Here is a 15,357-nt window from a genome sequence, read left to right on the forward strand (position 1 = left end):
ATTTTGTTTTGGCGGTCTACTACTATAGATTTACATGTTGTAATACTAAAAAAACAAACATTACTTTTCTTATACTGTACACCTCTGCCTGAGACACTCCATTTTGGCTTTTGTGAACAAAAACACTTCCATGTTTCCATGTAGGTTTAATATAACAGTGAATGAGCAGCTGATTAGAACAGATAATCAATAGAACATAATCATGTTAACTTGTACATTAACCTTAACAGCTGTAGGCTAACAGCCAGACATTAGGCTGGGTATAGCAATAAATCTGCATTTCTACCAAAGCTAATGCACAAATAATGCCCTCATACAGGTTATGATTCTGCATCATACCTAATAAAGTGGCAACTGCTCTGTCCTTCAGCTGGAACCGCTAAGAGAATCCAACCTCAAACTGAGGCTGGATGAAAACAGTCCTTGGTGAAATTTACACACTAAAAGGTTGGGATTGAGCTGTTGAGTAATAGCGTTAAAAATAAATACATACAAATAAGTAACTCTTCTCCTCACAGCACAAAAAAAACAGCATCTTCTAGACATGGCAACAGGTTCATCCTGGTCTCCGCTCAGACTACTGCTCATGGGTGTGTTGTACCTGATGCCAGGTGTGCACGCTCTATTTGTAGAACCCAATGACGTAGATCCATTATGGAACAAAATACCAGGGAGCTAATGAGTTGTTTTCACAGACCTCACAGTATTTCCCTCTGTCGGACTGCTCCCTCCGGTGCGTACTGTCCACTATGAAACTTTGTTGACCTTATACATGCACAAAAAGTAACACATCTATAAAGAGGGGAAGGTGGGAGAAGCATAATAAGTTATCTTCAAAGTATTTAGATACTGATAAACCATGTGCATAGTGTATGTCTGGTCACTTTGTTTGTTCTGATTTGGTTTTCCCAGGTTGGCATAATTTGTCTGTGAGGTTCTGAGTCTCTATTGCTTTCTCAATAGAGTCTGAATGTCAGAGGAATATTAGTATTACTGAACAGACTGTTGAACTTGAGCTAGAACACTCTCCTGAGGGTATATGGGAGTGTTTGTGCTCAATAGAGAAAGCAAAAATGTGGAAAAGGATATTGTACACGTCTCTGGCATGTAATACAATAACGACAACACAGTGAATATTGTAATATTGTGCCCAGCAGCCTTCCAACAGTGATATTGCATTTCAATAGACAGTTGTCAGCCTGAAAGTGGTAATATGAGGCTAAATGTGAATAGTATGATGGAAACACATCAGTCCACATTTATGTGCACTGATATAGGTGGGAAACAAAGTACGGACATGTGTTCCATGTGTGCAGTAGTAAGCTCTGATCTGCTGCTCTGTGTGTGTGTTTATAAATCTGTTTATGCCTCATTAAATATGCATTACCTGCCTCATTACAGCTGGAGCCCCACCACAGCTAATGGAAACAGCTCCCCTAGCTCGTTTACAAGGTGTGTATGAGGAGGTGTGGGTGTAAGCATGTGTTTGCATTTATGCACATTTTGTCTGATACCCATGAGTACAGGGAAAAAGAAGCTTGTACGTGTAGCTGCAGTTTCTTTTTGGCAAATTGTACTTCATATAATAACATCAGGTTTGATTATTTGTTTTGGCTTAATTGTTTAAGTCTTCATTGTTTTATGTACAGTGTGTGAATTTTATATGTATATCAGCATGACATATCAGCATTATTTTTTCATATGACATATCAGTATGATTTTATGTGAAAGCCAAAGACATACACAGCTCATTGTCAATTTGATATCTTTTCTCCACACTAATCCCTTGTTTCTTATTCCTCAAAGACACCAGGATGTGATGTCTCAGCCGATGTCTGATGATGCAGCTTACCAGTGGACAGGAAGTCAGAATGTAACTCAGGTTCAAACCCAGTATGGCTACAACTATCATCACATTGACCAAAGAACTGAAAACCAGAGCACCCTGCCAACCTGCATGAATACCAAATCAAACAGCCAGCAGGATACCTCAGATGTGTACGCTGAGTTTACAATTGACGCCACAGCGGCACAGTACAGCTCTGAACAGGCTGACAGCTATTACGAATCCAGAGGGAACGAGGTCTACAGCTTCAACAATCAGGGATCTGAGTTTCAGTACATGGCAGAAAGCCAGTATGAAGGTGACTCCATGTGTGCCTCTGAACTCCAGCACTCTCAGTATCAGACCGATGACCACAGCCAGTATGAGTCAGAGCATGCTCATTACCAGTTTGATGAACAGTCATTCTACCGATCAGACATCCAGACAGCGAGGGAAGATCACGCACGGTATGTGCCAGAGGGGTATGTCCACTTTCTCTTCTCAAGGTGAGCTTACACTCATAAATGCTGCATTTAATTTGCTCCTCTGTCATTTTAACAGGTTCTGCATTGTGGAGCTCTTCAGGTCTCTCTGCTCTCTTGTGGTTTTTAGAGTGATTTAATATAGACTTTATCTCCACTTTGTCTGGAAACAATGTGTTTCCAAAAACAGGGCGTCTTTCCAAACAAAGTTGCTTTTGCATGAAAGATGAGTAGTATACACAGTGTCTGTGTTTACATGGTTAAATGCTGTATTACTACCTTTCACCACATAGAGGCAGTACAGATTCATTCAAAACGATGATACTTTGTTAGACTAGTCATGAATTGATCACATTGTAACCAAAGCAGAAAGTTAAGTTTTTGTTATTGTATCATGCTTAACATTGCAGAGGTGCAGGTATTTGCTGGATAAGTGCATTGTATTGCTGGTTTTAAGTGGGACAGAGCTCATTACAGATAAATGGAGTCTTATTTAATTTCCAGATCCACCCATATCAGCACCATGTCTAATAATAGATGGCTGTTTCATCATCCCATAGGCGAAAATTGTATTTCTTGTAAGAGAGGAAAATGGATTCTCTTTTCAGAAAGGAGCATTATGGGCATAGAGAGATAAATGTCATTTAGCAAGAAGACTTCCATAAGCACCACACCCTTAAGTAGTTGAATGTATGTGGGTGTGAGGAGGGAGCTCACCAGGTCCTACATGCATTAAATTGAATATGGAAGAGGGCTGTGAAAATCATGATAATAATGTACAGAGCTTTTAATAATCACTTTTAGTAGCAATAATGTATCTTTTTCAATCAGATTTTTTCTCATCCTGTATCTGGTGCTTGTGCTGCAGCTTAATTGTTCCTTGTTAGCAGTTGCACCATTGTATTTGTTTTGCTCCTCTTTGTAATTCAGATGACCCACCCCCTGTTTGGGATTCACAACCCTCCCCTGTCTTTTACTCCGTGTGTGTTTGAGTTCATACATGCCAGATCTTTGCATAATGAAGCAGTCACATGACTTGATTGTGGAGACAGTGTTTCAGCCATCTGAGGGAACCCCTGTTTGAGAGAAAGGTAGTTGACCTAATATGGAGGGGTTTTGGGGTTTGGTTTTGTTGTTTGTTTTTTTCAAAAATAGAGAAATTAATTTTGTTTTTGTGTGTGATCATGTGTCCATGTTTTTTCTGCACTACTTCTTTCTATTGTTAGCGGGCTGTATGCTAATCAGTCTGTTATAGGGGGCTTTGGTAGGGGGGGAGGTAGCAAGTGGCAACACTGCTCAGTATTGTTTCCTCAGCCTACACGTGCAGAGCTGGGAATGAAGCAGTGAGTCTCTATCTGCTTTGTCACTTCTGTTACATTTCATGTCTACAGTCCAGTGAAGGGAAATGAAACTTATATCCATCCATTCAGTGTGATGGGAGAAGTTAAAATATTTTTCTTTGTAGATGATTGGCTTCTTTGGCCCGATACTATGTGTAGCTGTGCCCATGGTAGTAGTGGCGATAGCTGTGATACTTTATGTCATTGCTCATTATTGTATCTCTGTGCCTCCAAACAGGCAATCCCATCAGGGAGACGGTGCAGCAGGGATGATGATGAAGATGGACTCCAGAGAGGAAGCAGAGGACATGGACAACAGAGAGGGTAAATAAACTAAATGTGTGTTGTGCCTTTGGATGTTTCAACATTGGTGTTTTTGTTCCATCTTAGTTGTTAAAGGTGTCTGTTTATGTGTGATGTGTGAGCTGGATCTAGTACAGATGTGTGGATTCATTAGACAAATTCTGACTAAAATGAGATTCTCTGAAAATAATTCTTAGACATGCCATCTGATATGACATCACAAATAACTGTATCTCCCATGTTTTATTATATGTAAAACTGTATTTTAAAAAAGAAATCCAGTGCTTGTAACATACTAACAACCAATGATCTGGATTCCATGATCATTATTCCTTTCATAGTTTCTTGTGTTTAGATTAGTTGGTTCATCCAAGACTCGAATACAGCTTAATCTTATTACAGGACAATGTAACAAAAGGGGAAAAAGAAAATTAAATCACCCACAAATAAAAACAGATCCAAAACTGAAACCCCTCTCTTTCTGGGCAGATCCTCCATCATCCACAGATCTGTCAGGTGGATCCAATCAGAGGAGGAAGCTGACAGCTCCACCAATGGACGTGTCACTGGATCACAGCGAGGGATCGCTCCTCTCAGAAGATGCTCTGGATACAGAGGATGAGGCTTTGGAAACTGGGGATGATTTGGATGTTAACATAGATGAGCTGGACACACCAGATGAGGCTGACTCTGTGGATTTTAACAGACATGGTCAGACATGCACCTCAAAATTTTACATGTTCTCCCATACACTGTTTCTGTAAAAAAGGAATCCAGTAAAAGCACATGTAGATTTAAGCTGTTGGCATGTTGTCTCATAAACTTTACATATCTCTGTCTAAAAACAGAAGACTCCGAAGCTTATCTTGGTGAAGGAGCAACATCAAGTGCATCAGGACGGAGATCGGCTGAGGACAGTAAACTGTGGCGAAGCGTAGTGATTGGAGAACAAGAGCATCGCATTGACATGAAATGTATCGAGCCTTACAAAAGAGTCATCTCTCACGGAGGTACACAAAATGCACACGTGCAATATTTGAAACCAGGATGTCTAGGAATGTGAGTTCTGTTTTAATGTATTTGCGTGTGGCTCTCTTCACTCTCAACCACAGTGTTACCATTTTTCTATTTGCAAACATTACATAAAGGAATGATAGTATGTAATTCACTTTTTCAGGTCTTTGTACTGGGTGTTACTCCATTGTGTATGATTTATTTTGAACATGTTCAAAGCAATTGTTAATATTGTTGTCCAGAGTCGTGTTGTGATTATTCAGTATCAGAGGGGTTATTTACAAAGATCAGTTCCAATCTGTAAATAGATTTAATATCATGTAAATCAAAAAAATGTGGTCTGTTTTAAGTAAAAAAAAAAAAAAAGTACATCCCATTAGTTTTACAGAACAGTTTCTCTGCTCTGCTTTAACCGATGTAAATGAAAGGTGGAGAAGTGAAGATGATGCAGCTCCCAGTGAAACACCTAACATGTCCTCTGATTTGTACACTACTGTATTCCGTGTATTCTTTGTGTTTTTGTTTTCAGGATATTATGCTGAACAGAATGCCATCATCGTGTTTGCAGCTTGTTTCCTACCTGACAGTGACTGTGAAAATTACAATTATGTTATGGAAAACCTGTTTCTGTGAGTAAAATTACACTACATTTACAGAAGTATGTAGAAAAAAGTACAAATGCTGCGGTTTCAAAGACACAAATAATCCAAACCAGGAAATAATATGAAATTACAGTGTGTCCACATATTTTTGACAGTGTAATATATTTTCTTTGGTTCCACTCTAATTATTACTGGCAGGAATAACATAAATATCTGACAAACATGCATGAATTAAACACAATGAATTATTTATTGCATTCCTTTGAGAACATGGATTTGTTGGCCTTCATGAATAAACAGACTCATACACTGTTTTCTCTTTTCTGCGTATGTTCAGGTATGTCATAAGTACATTAGAGCTGATGGTGGCTGAAGATTATATGATTGTTTACTTAAACGGTGCGACACCTCGTAGACGGATGCCTGGCTTTACCTGGATGAAAAAGTGTTACCAAATGATAGACAGAAGGTAGGATTCACAAAAAACTGTAACCTATACATATCTAACATATGTACACAAGCTCCTGTAAACATATGGACACACAATAGTTCATTCTCTATAGAGTAGTCAGTAAAATTTATTTGACTTATTAACTCTAATTTTCATATGGGTGAGTTTGCTGTTGCACAACTGTAACTGTTGTTTCTATAGCTTGTGGCATTGCATTGTGGGATTGTCGTGTGTATGTGCAGATTGAAAGTAGTCTTTTTGTGGTGGACAGTATCTTTTTTGTTCCACTGTGAGGATGTTGGAGGACATTACTGTACATTAGTGCATACATTTCATAGTTCAAATAATGTTGCATTATACAACAGCAAAGATTTGTTTCAGACACGGCCCTGATGTAGTGAAAATTTAATACAACTGAGTTAATGTGATTATTATTATTATTATTATTATTATTATTATTATTATATATGTAATTGACGGGGGGTGGGACCTTTCTGTGTGGAGTTTGCATGTTCTCCCCGTGTCTGCGTGGGTTCTCTCCGGGTACTCCGGCTTCCTCCCACCATCCAAAGACATGCACTAATAGGTTAATTGGTTAATCTAAATTGCCCATAGGTGTGAATGTGAGAGTGATTGTTTGTCTCTATATGTCAGCCCTGCGATGAACTGGCGACTTGTCCAGGGTGTACCCCACCTTCGCCCCAATGTAGCTGGGATAGGCTCCAAGCGACCCCCGTGACCCTAGTGAGGATAAAGCGGGTTCAGAAAATGAATGAATGAATGAATATATGTAATTGACATGACAAACATTTTTTTCCTTACAATTGTTATTTTTATTTCCTCAACATAAAGAATTTAGTGTTAAAAAAACCTGAGCTCAGCAAACCATTGTTATCAGGGTTCCCGTGGGGTCTTACAAAGTCTTAAGTCTTAAATTTCCAAATCTGCATTTCATACCTTAAAAAGTCTTTAAAAGGTATTAAATGTGATATGGTAGGTCTTAAGTTATGTTGACATAAACTTGTTTGCTGTGTTGTATTTAAATGTGTCAGTTAAATGTCCAAGCTGCAAAGAAAGTAGCATTAGTTGACTCAGTTTCACCTGGCCCAAGTTGACAATTCATACTGAAATTAGGAACAAGTTATGGCTAACTTTGCAGCACCTAATGAAAAGTGACTTGGAACAGTGGGAATCAAGGCGTTGGAGTAAATAAATAAATTTTCCTAAATTCTCGGAGTCACAAATTTTTGTCACTATGGCTGTGAAATGGGCATTAAATTCTGTTCTAAGTAGTCTTAAAAAGGTCTTTAAAAGTCTTAAAGTTAAGTAGTAGAACCCTATGTTATTCAACTCTTGTATATGTGTATTTTTCTCTTGCCTGCAGATATACTGTAGTGAACAGAATAACCTTATTACTGAAGTTTTTAATTAATGTGTTCATAAATAATCGTTTGACCTCTCTTTTCCTTTTTTTTTATCCCACAGACTCAAGAAAAATCTTAAGATGTTTATCATTGTCCATCCTTCCTGGTTCATACGGACATTGCTAGGAATCACCAGACCTTTTATAAGGTGTCAACATTGCATTTATATGGCCTTACTCTGCAGTATAGGATGAACCGTACTGTGCAAAAGTCTTAATTCACAGTCTTAATTTAATTCACCTTTAGCTTTGTTATTTGTGCAGGGCTGAAATGGGCAAACATATTTATTCCTCATTCTCTTTTCTTCAGATACAACAAGAACATGCAGGAAACATGTACATAGCTTTAAAAGACACAAAAAATGAGCTAAATGGGTTTTAAAGTTTAACCCTGTAAAGCCTGAACCATTAAATCATTGACAGAAAATTCCAGTTCTTTGAAACTGGAGCCTTTATTGGTCCTTCTGAACAACCCAAAAATTTTTTTTTCAAATATCAATTTCCATGTATGAGTTTCAATTTTGTGTCATATTTGATACATCGGGTCTCAATGCTCAAATGTTATTATTTTTGAACAAACAAAAACATAATATAACACAAACATGTCTAACAAATTGGAAATTCCTTTTCAAGATTGGCAAAGTTCTGCCTCCTTCCTCATTAATGACAGTCTTGTAGTGTCACCGTAAAGACCTCTGGTGAACGAATTCCTCCCCCTGGTGGATTATCCATGTATTGCATGTATCTAATTGTATACGTCAGGTTTTTCAAGAAAAAAAATATCACACTGATCATGTAGGGGTCTTTAAAACTCATGTATCAAATATGATACATTTGGCGTTATGGGGTTAAAGTTGATATTTAGTGTGATCCTTGTCATTATGACAAGAACACCAACAATTACAAATATCTGACATGTGTTGAATGAAAGATGGTATAAAACATCACAAAATTAATGCAATAAATTTCCTACTGACAGAAAAAAAAGTTAAAGACACTAAAGAGTCACTCAGAGTCTCATTAATACTATCACTTTGCTTTATAGAAGCTGTTTTTGTCCCTTAAACCATTGTTTTTCCTGCTGTACATACTTCACATATAGATTGGATCTTACAGATATACAGATACAGATAGTACAGATACAGATATTGAGAAATGCAAATATATGGTCATTAAAACTTTACTTAAACCAACAAACCTAATGTTGGACTGGGACTCTTGCACAGTACTGTTTATCTGAAAGATTCTACTAAGTGTACGTATTCATGTGATTTACAGTACATTGTTTAATGATGCTGTCAGTCAGAAAACATTCTGAACTCAAACATTGTGTGATTTCAACAGTTCCAAGTTCAGCAGTAAGATCAAGTATGTCAATAGTCTACAAGAGCTGGGAGAAATCATCCCAATGGAGTACGTCCACATTCCAGACAGCATCATCAAGTGAGTCTCTATCAGTCTGTAATATCTGAACCTATACTTTATTGTAATGTTTTTATTTTTATTTGAAAGCCTACAGCGAAACGTAAACAGTGTTTATCATTTTTATTTATTTTAACATAACTACCTGCTATTATGATTAAAAAGAGTAACACACCAACTATCTTACATCATGAAACACCTTGACTGTTTTTACTCACTTCAGTTCTACTATTGACTTTTAAAACTTGTTTTTTGTGTCTATAGAACCTGTGTCTATTAACTGGGGGAAAGTCACTCAACATGAACTATATGTATATATATGTCTGCAGGCATAACATGTATCTGTAACTATGAGGTTAGAGCCAATGGTCTGCTATTAGAGAGCCAGACACATTTATACTCATATTTTTTCTGTTTTTATCTTTGACTTTGTGGTACTTTTTTCAGTTTCCTTTTTCTTACCTTGCACATTTCACACTATAAAGGCAAAACACTTGTATTGGAAAACCTACTTGGCAATAAACATATTCCTGATTCTGAAATATACATTAATTTCGAGACAAAAGTGCCTAAAAAGGGCATGCTCATACGTCTCTCACTCTGTCCCAAGGTATGACGAGGAGAAGTGTTTACACAAATTTGCATGTATGAGGTAAATCGACTAACATGCTTGTACTGATGAGTTGGTTGTGGAAAAATCCTTGTATGCTAGTATGACTTTCCTCTTCCTGGAACTAACTGACCTTTGGCTGTCTCCTTATTCAGTCCAATATGAGGCAGATATAGATGTGTTTCAGTCTGTGATGTGGCTTTTCCTTTAAACCGGTTCAGTTCACCTTTTGTCTGTATGTTTTAGTGGAAATTTGTATAAATACCATATATAGTGTACATACCCTAACATAGTTTGCTCTAAGAAACAGAATCAGACACACATAGACACCTTTTATATGTACATACTCACACAAGATATACACACCAGTAACACTGTGCGGTAGTTTCTGTTATTCTCTAAACTGTTAGTGTAATAGTGGTATAAAAGCTTTCAGGATTTTAATGGACTGCACAAACTGGACTCCCTAGTGACTTTCAGCAGCATATTCACTCAGTGTAAACACATTAAAGTGCATTGTGCATTAGTTTTAATCAGTACTTGGACAAGATATCAATACAGGAATACATATACTGTACTGCACAATATAATATGTTGTACTGGCACCATATATTAATATTTGTATAAAAACATGCAGCCACTCCAAACAGATTCCTCTGCTAATTTGACTCATCACCATCATTATTTTCTGCACTGACGGTGCTCAATAACATGAAAAACGTGTACCCTATGCACTTTTTTGTACATCATTTCAACTCATTTGTCAAATTATGTGAAACTATCACCTCAATACAGTGAATAATACTATAGTTCCTGCTTTTAACCTTTTGAGGGAAATTTTTTGTTCTTCAGCAGCACAAACACAAATACCATGATGCATAGAAAATGATTGTCTTCCAGTGTAACAGTATGACAGAATATCAGTATAAACAGGCAAAGACCCTCCCCTTATGGTTGTGATCCATGGGACATAATTTTCAGAAAAAAATTTACCATAGTCATTGTGGTGAGGCAAATAATTTTTTTTATCCCATTGGAACTAGTATCATTTACACATATGATGTTTGTCAATTTTTTAGATAATTTTGCAAGGCAAGAAAGTTGTGCTTACTGACGACAGTATCAGACTGTGAAAATATGTCAATAGAAAGATCACACATCCCAAAGTCGCATAAAGTGACATGATTATGAGTGTCTTTCTTCAGAGTCTTTACAGGTTCAATGCTTTCAGACTATAGTGAATTTCACCAGTTTTTCTCAACAATTTAGGTTAAATGTGTCAAGATTACAGCCGTTTTTGTTGCAGTTTAGTGACCTTTTTTACATTAAACTAAATGTTGCTTAACTATCTTTAATAACAAACTGTGACTTTACTGACTCAGAAAATCACATTTTAAAAGACAAACATCATATGTGAAGCTGATGGCATAATTCGATCGATATTAAAAACGTATCCATACTTTTTCTGAAGCGATTTCCCAAAGGACACAGGACTTGGCTTAACATATCATAATAGTACCACTTTGTGAGTCCTTCCCACCTGTAGTCTTAATAGTTAAAATACACCCAGTTGTTTAGTTAGAGAGTATACAAAATGTAAACCTTATACAAGTCTATTACATTCTCACAGAGCAGAGATAGGACTGTGGAAAATTGGTGCTTGTGGTTTTTTAATTTTTATTCTTTTCTTTATCAGTGGGGCATGTCTTGTATTTCCCATATCTGAATGCTATATGCCACTGAGTGTGTGTTGAGTCTGAAAACTATTTTACCTTGACCTAGTGCTTGTAAAACCTGTTTAAAGATGAAATATTTACCTCTCTTATCTTCTGTCCTTGTAAGACATTTATTGCATCCTGTGCTTCACAGTGTATCTGCAGCCTAACTCCTTTGACCTGAAAAACTCAGAGCACTGATTTTTTTTTTTTTTTTTTTTTTAACTTGTTACCCTCTGTTTACCCTCCTATGGCAACATGGATAGGCTACTACTAATCCCCAAATACTGCATGTGTACTGACAACATGGTCACTTACTGACTATAATATTGTCTGTAACTCACACTAACCCTCACACTCTGCTCTCCAATCCAATGCTTAACCAGGCTGGATACTGAGTTGCAGGACACAGCAGATAAGTAAGTGGTGAATCATTATCCTCCCTCAGGACATGAAATTAAAAGAGACTAGAAGAGAAAGAATATTTAAAGGACCTGATAGTTTGCATGAAAAGAGATGATTCTAATTGTGTAAAACAGCATGAAGGGAAAATTCACTTTATACAGATTTGTTCTGTCATGATGCACTTCACAAAAATTACACAATACACTGTTCTGCAGAGAAACAAAAAAAGCATTTTGACATGTTCTTAATCCTCACAACTTCTTGCTTTTTGTGTGTCCACATGTCCTCACAGAGGTTTTTCCAAAGCTGAGAAGAGTCAAAATAAAGTGAAAAGTGTGATATTAGCCACTTTTTTTTTTAATATGAAAAATAAAAGCTCCTTCTGTACTAGTGATTTTTTTAATGAATCAGAAATTAAGGATTACTAATAATTAGAGCAGAAATAGGATGTAACAATATAACCACCTGATGCTTCTGATGAGTTCATATTATTTGGACAATAGGCCATTTTCTGTGCTCTAGTGTGTGTTTTGGAACAGACCAATAGTTGCTAAACAAATGCTTTTTTGCAGTTGGTACTTGGCTTTTTAATTTACCTGCTGTATCTCTTGTCCCACTGCAGTTATATTCACAGAAATGATTGTCTTGATAAAACAGAGGCTGGTAATGAGACACAGAAACACTGTTAATTTTCACAAACTCTGGTGTAAATGTACTGTGTTTGGCTGCTGTGATGACTGATTTCCCCTTTGGAAATGTGTCTTTATTTGCCATATAGATCACTTTATGGTTTATGGTTTGTCATCTAAATTGTGTTTTTAATTCTCACTCCTCACTCACAGTGAAAAGGAATTGATGTTGCATTAAAGGTTTAATTCCAATGCCTAAAAAGATGTATTAATATAATCACTTCATATCTATCTTTTCTCTCCCTCTGTTATTTCATCCAGAGCCGACAGGAAGGGGAGCTCAGTTGTTTGACGACTGCAAGACACCTGACAGCAACTTATTGTTTCCCTACATTATGCTGCACTTGATCACAGCATAAATGAAAATCAGCAAACCTGTAGCATGATGTGTAAGGCACATTGTTGTTATAACAACTGCCAAGGAAGGAGGAAGATATAGAACAGAGGAAGATTTTTAAGGAAAGGCGCTAACCTGAGATTGCTGAACACAATCCTGTATTGAATATACAGTGGGAGTGAGATAAGCACTGTGATGAGAAGAAGATGCTTTATTCTGTACTTTACACAACACTGTTCTCCTTTCAGTAATTTTCTTTTCTTTGACTGTATCTTTAATTTGAAGAACAATCTTTGGATACTGTATTATTGGGATGATTTACAAGCCGTCTTTCTTACATCCATGCATTAATCGACGCTGTCAGTCGCCAGCTGCACCTTTTGTAAACAAGTGGAAGTTGCATTACTTCCCATCTGCTCACAAATAAACACTGGTTCTGTGGACAAATGGGATGTTGCTCCATATCTCTCAATGCAGAGTAATTTAAGAAAATAAGCTATTTCATTTTAGTTAGTCAGCATTTGCAAAAATATCCACGCCAACAAAACATCACTGTGCAGTATCTTTTAGTAAATTGTGTCTATTGAGTTTGTGATAGCATGAAAAAACATGTTGTTAAATTGTTTTATCGTGATAAACAAAGCCCCTATGAAAGAGGGATTTTGTTTTTAAGTTTTGACCTCGTCTCAGTTGACACTTCATTCGGTCAAAATGCTATAATTGGGCTATTCTACTAACACTGTGTATCACTATGAAAATACTTGCGATGACATTTATTAATCGTATCATAACAGCGGTTACCAGTATCTGCAGTAACCTGTTGCATGCCTTCATTTGCTACAGTTCACACCAAAAGCAGTCGTATGTACCTATGTAATTTTTGTCTTGGATTAAATAGACAAGCAGATTTGTTTGTGTGTGCTGCGTGTGTGTATAAAGGTGGGAAAGAATGGAGGAGGTTGATTGTGATGCAGAAGAATAATTATTGTATGCTTGCTGATGTTTGTAGAGATACAGTACAGAGAGTGCCTACAGTGCAAGAGTGTCATTTGTTTGCTTTTCATTGTATTTGTACTGTATATATTTGTTTGTGGCTTGCAGTGTAGTCTTTGTTGTAAAATATGTAAAATACCATTAAACTTGTGCTCTCCTCAGTGGTTGTCTTTTTAGAAGTATGTGATACACCACATAGAAACACTGACCAAAATAGATTACTGGTTTTATAAAACTGAATCAAAGTTAGCTGTTTACTTTTAATTGTTTAATTTTAACATTTACATAACCTTAACCCTTGTCAAAATAAATGAGTCATTTGGGACCATTACTTCCAATGATCAGTGATGTGATGTCACCCTCAGTGCCTTCTAACATTTCCAGGTTGGTTTGACAGATAAATCCAGGCCACAGTGACAACATTGATTACATGTTTCTGTTTTGCACATTGTAAAGACCAGCAGTATAGTTGAAATCAGCCTGTACCTGTGACCAGGAAAAATAAACCACAGCCTGGATGAACATGAAAACAGTCATGCATCATGGCCCTGTTGGCACAGAAGACTGACACCTCTATGGATTCAATATTGACATGCACGTTGTGTATGAAAAAAATGAATTAAATATGTGCTGATATCGTTCCTTTTTTTATGAGTACTTATAAAACTCCTCTGAATGACAATCAGGTTTTATAGATTGAAAGGCTGCCACAAATTAAGCTAAGTGTAAATCTGTCCTTTTCTGCCTCTAAAGAATTTTGAGAATTTCCTGAAAATACCTGATAGTGAACAAATTCCTCAGGAAAATTATGCTGCATACAACAAAAACCTGCCAAATAACTCTACTTTATTATGTCTTAATTTGCATTTAACTCATTTTGTAGCTTTATATTATGGTATAAAAATCATTCATACAACAGATGACATGATACATTTGATTGTAATTTTTCCTAAATTCTATACCCCACCACCAACAAACACACACAAACCAGAGGATCATTCTGCATATATAGCGGCTTATATAGAGCCATTCTACCATAACAGATACAGTTTATCAAAAGGTTAGACTAGAACAGTGTATTATTTGAACAATTACACAATCTTGAGCTGTGAATTTGACACATAAAAACAAAATGTATAATTTAAAAACATGACATTTGTAAGAGGTAGTCTCCTGCAGTCATGTCACCACTTTTTCCTTGTAATACCTTTTTATTTCTTATTTTGAAATAAATACAAAAAATTTCACGCTTTTGATATATTGATTATAGATATATAATAATTATATAGATATAGATTTACTTCAGTCCTCTATGAGAAATAACACATGATTGAGTTAACTGTGTGTTTTTCAGTTCTCAGAAAGTTTTAGACAGTTAATATGGGGATGTTTTACAAAGCTTATAGTTAAGGCCACTATTCTTTTTTTTTTTTTTACTTAGGTTACTCTGAGAGAATTGTAACTCGTATTACTACAACTACTACTACTACTATTACTACTACTACAACTACTACTACTACTACTACTACTAACAATAATAATAATAATAATAATAATAATAATAATAACAACAACAACAACAACAACAATAATGATGTATTAAATAATTATTTAGTGTGTACAACATGTGATTTGATTAACTGTCTGGAATTCTGTTAAACGTTTTTTGTTTTGTTTTGTTTTGTTTTTTGTTTTTGTTTTTTGTTAAAATTGTCATCGGTGTTGCCACAGACTCTTTGTATTTCT

The 15,357-nt window shown here is 36.2% G+C and overlaps 1 protein-coding gene across 1 annotated transcript in view; it reads left to right on the forward strand.

Moving 5' to 3' along the window:
* LOC115425728 (uncharacterized) overlaps window positions 1–13,772 on the forward strand; it is a 37,629-nt gene extending 23,857 nt beyond the window's left edge. Inside the window, exons 10-21 of the mRNA XM_030143447.1 lie at window positions 1,402–1,452; window positions 1,807–2,331; window positions 3,886–3,971; window positions 4,440–4,661; window positions 4,799–4,960; window positions 5,494–5,593; window positions 5,904–6,035; window positions 7,503–7,589; window positions 8,785–8,883; window positions 9,473–9,514; window positions 11,574–11,606; window positions 12,543–13,772. Of these exons, the coding sequence (XP_029999307.1) occupies window positions 1,402–1,452; window positions 1,807–2,331; window positions 3,886–3,971; window positions 4,440–4,661; window positions 4,799–4,960; window positions 5,494–5,593; window positions 5,904–6,035; window positions 7,503–7,589; window positions 8,785–8,883; window positions 9,473–9,514; window positions 11,574–11,606; window positions 12,543–12,573 (1,570 nt within the window). The 3' untranslated portion in view covers window positions 12,574–13,772. The remainder of the gene's footprint in view (window positions 1–1,401; window positions 1,453–1,806; window positions 2,332–3,885; window positions 3,972–4,439; window positions 4,662–4,798; window positions 4,961–5,493; window positions 5,594–5,903; window positions 6,036–7,502; window positions 7,590–8,784; window positions 8,884–9,472; window positions 9,515–11,573; window positions 11,607–12,542) is intronic.
* The last annotated feature ends 1,585 nt before the right edge of the window (window positions 13,773–15,357 follow it).

The sequence above is a fragment of the Sphaeramia orbicularis genome, chromosome 9 (genome assembly GCF_902148855.1).
Source record: "Sphaeramia orbicularis chromosome 9, fSphaOr1.1, whole genome shotgun sequence".
Lineage (NCBI taxonomy): Eukaryota > Metazoa > Chordata > Actinopteri > Kurtiformes > Apogonidae > Sphaeramia > Sphaeramia orbicularis.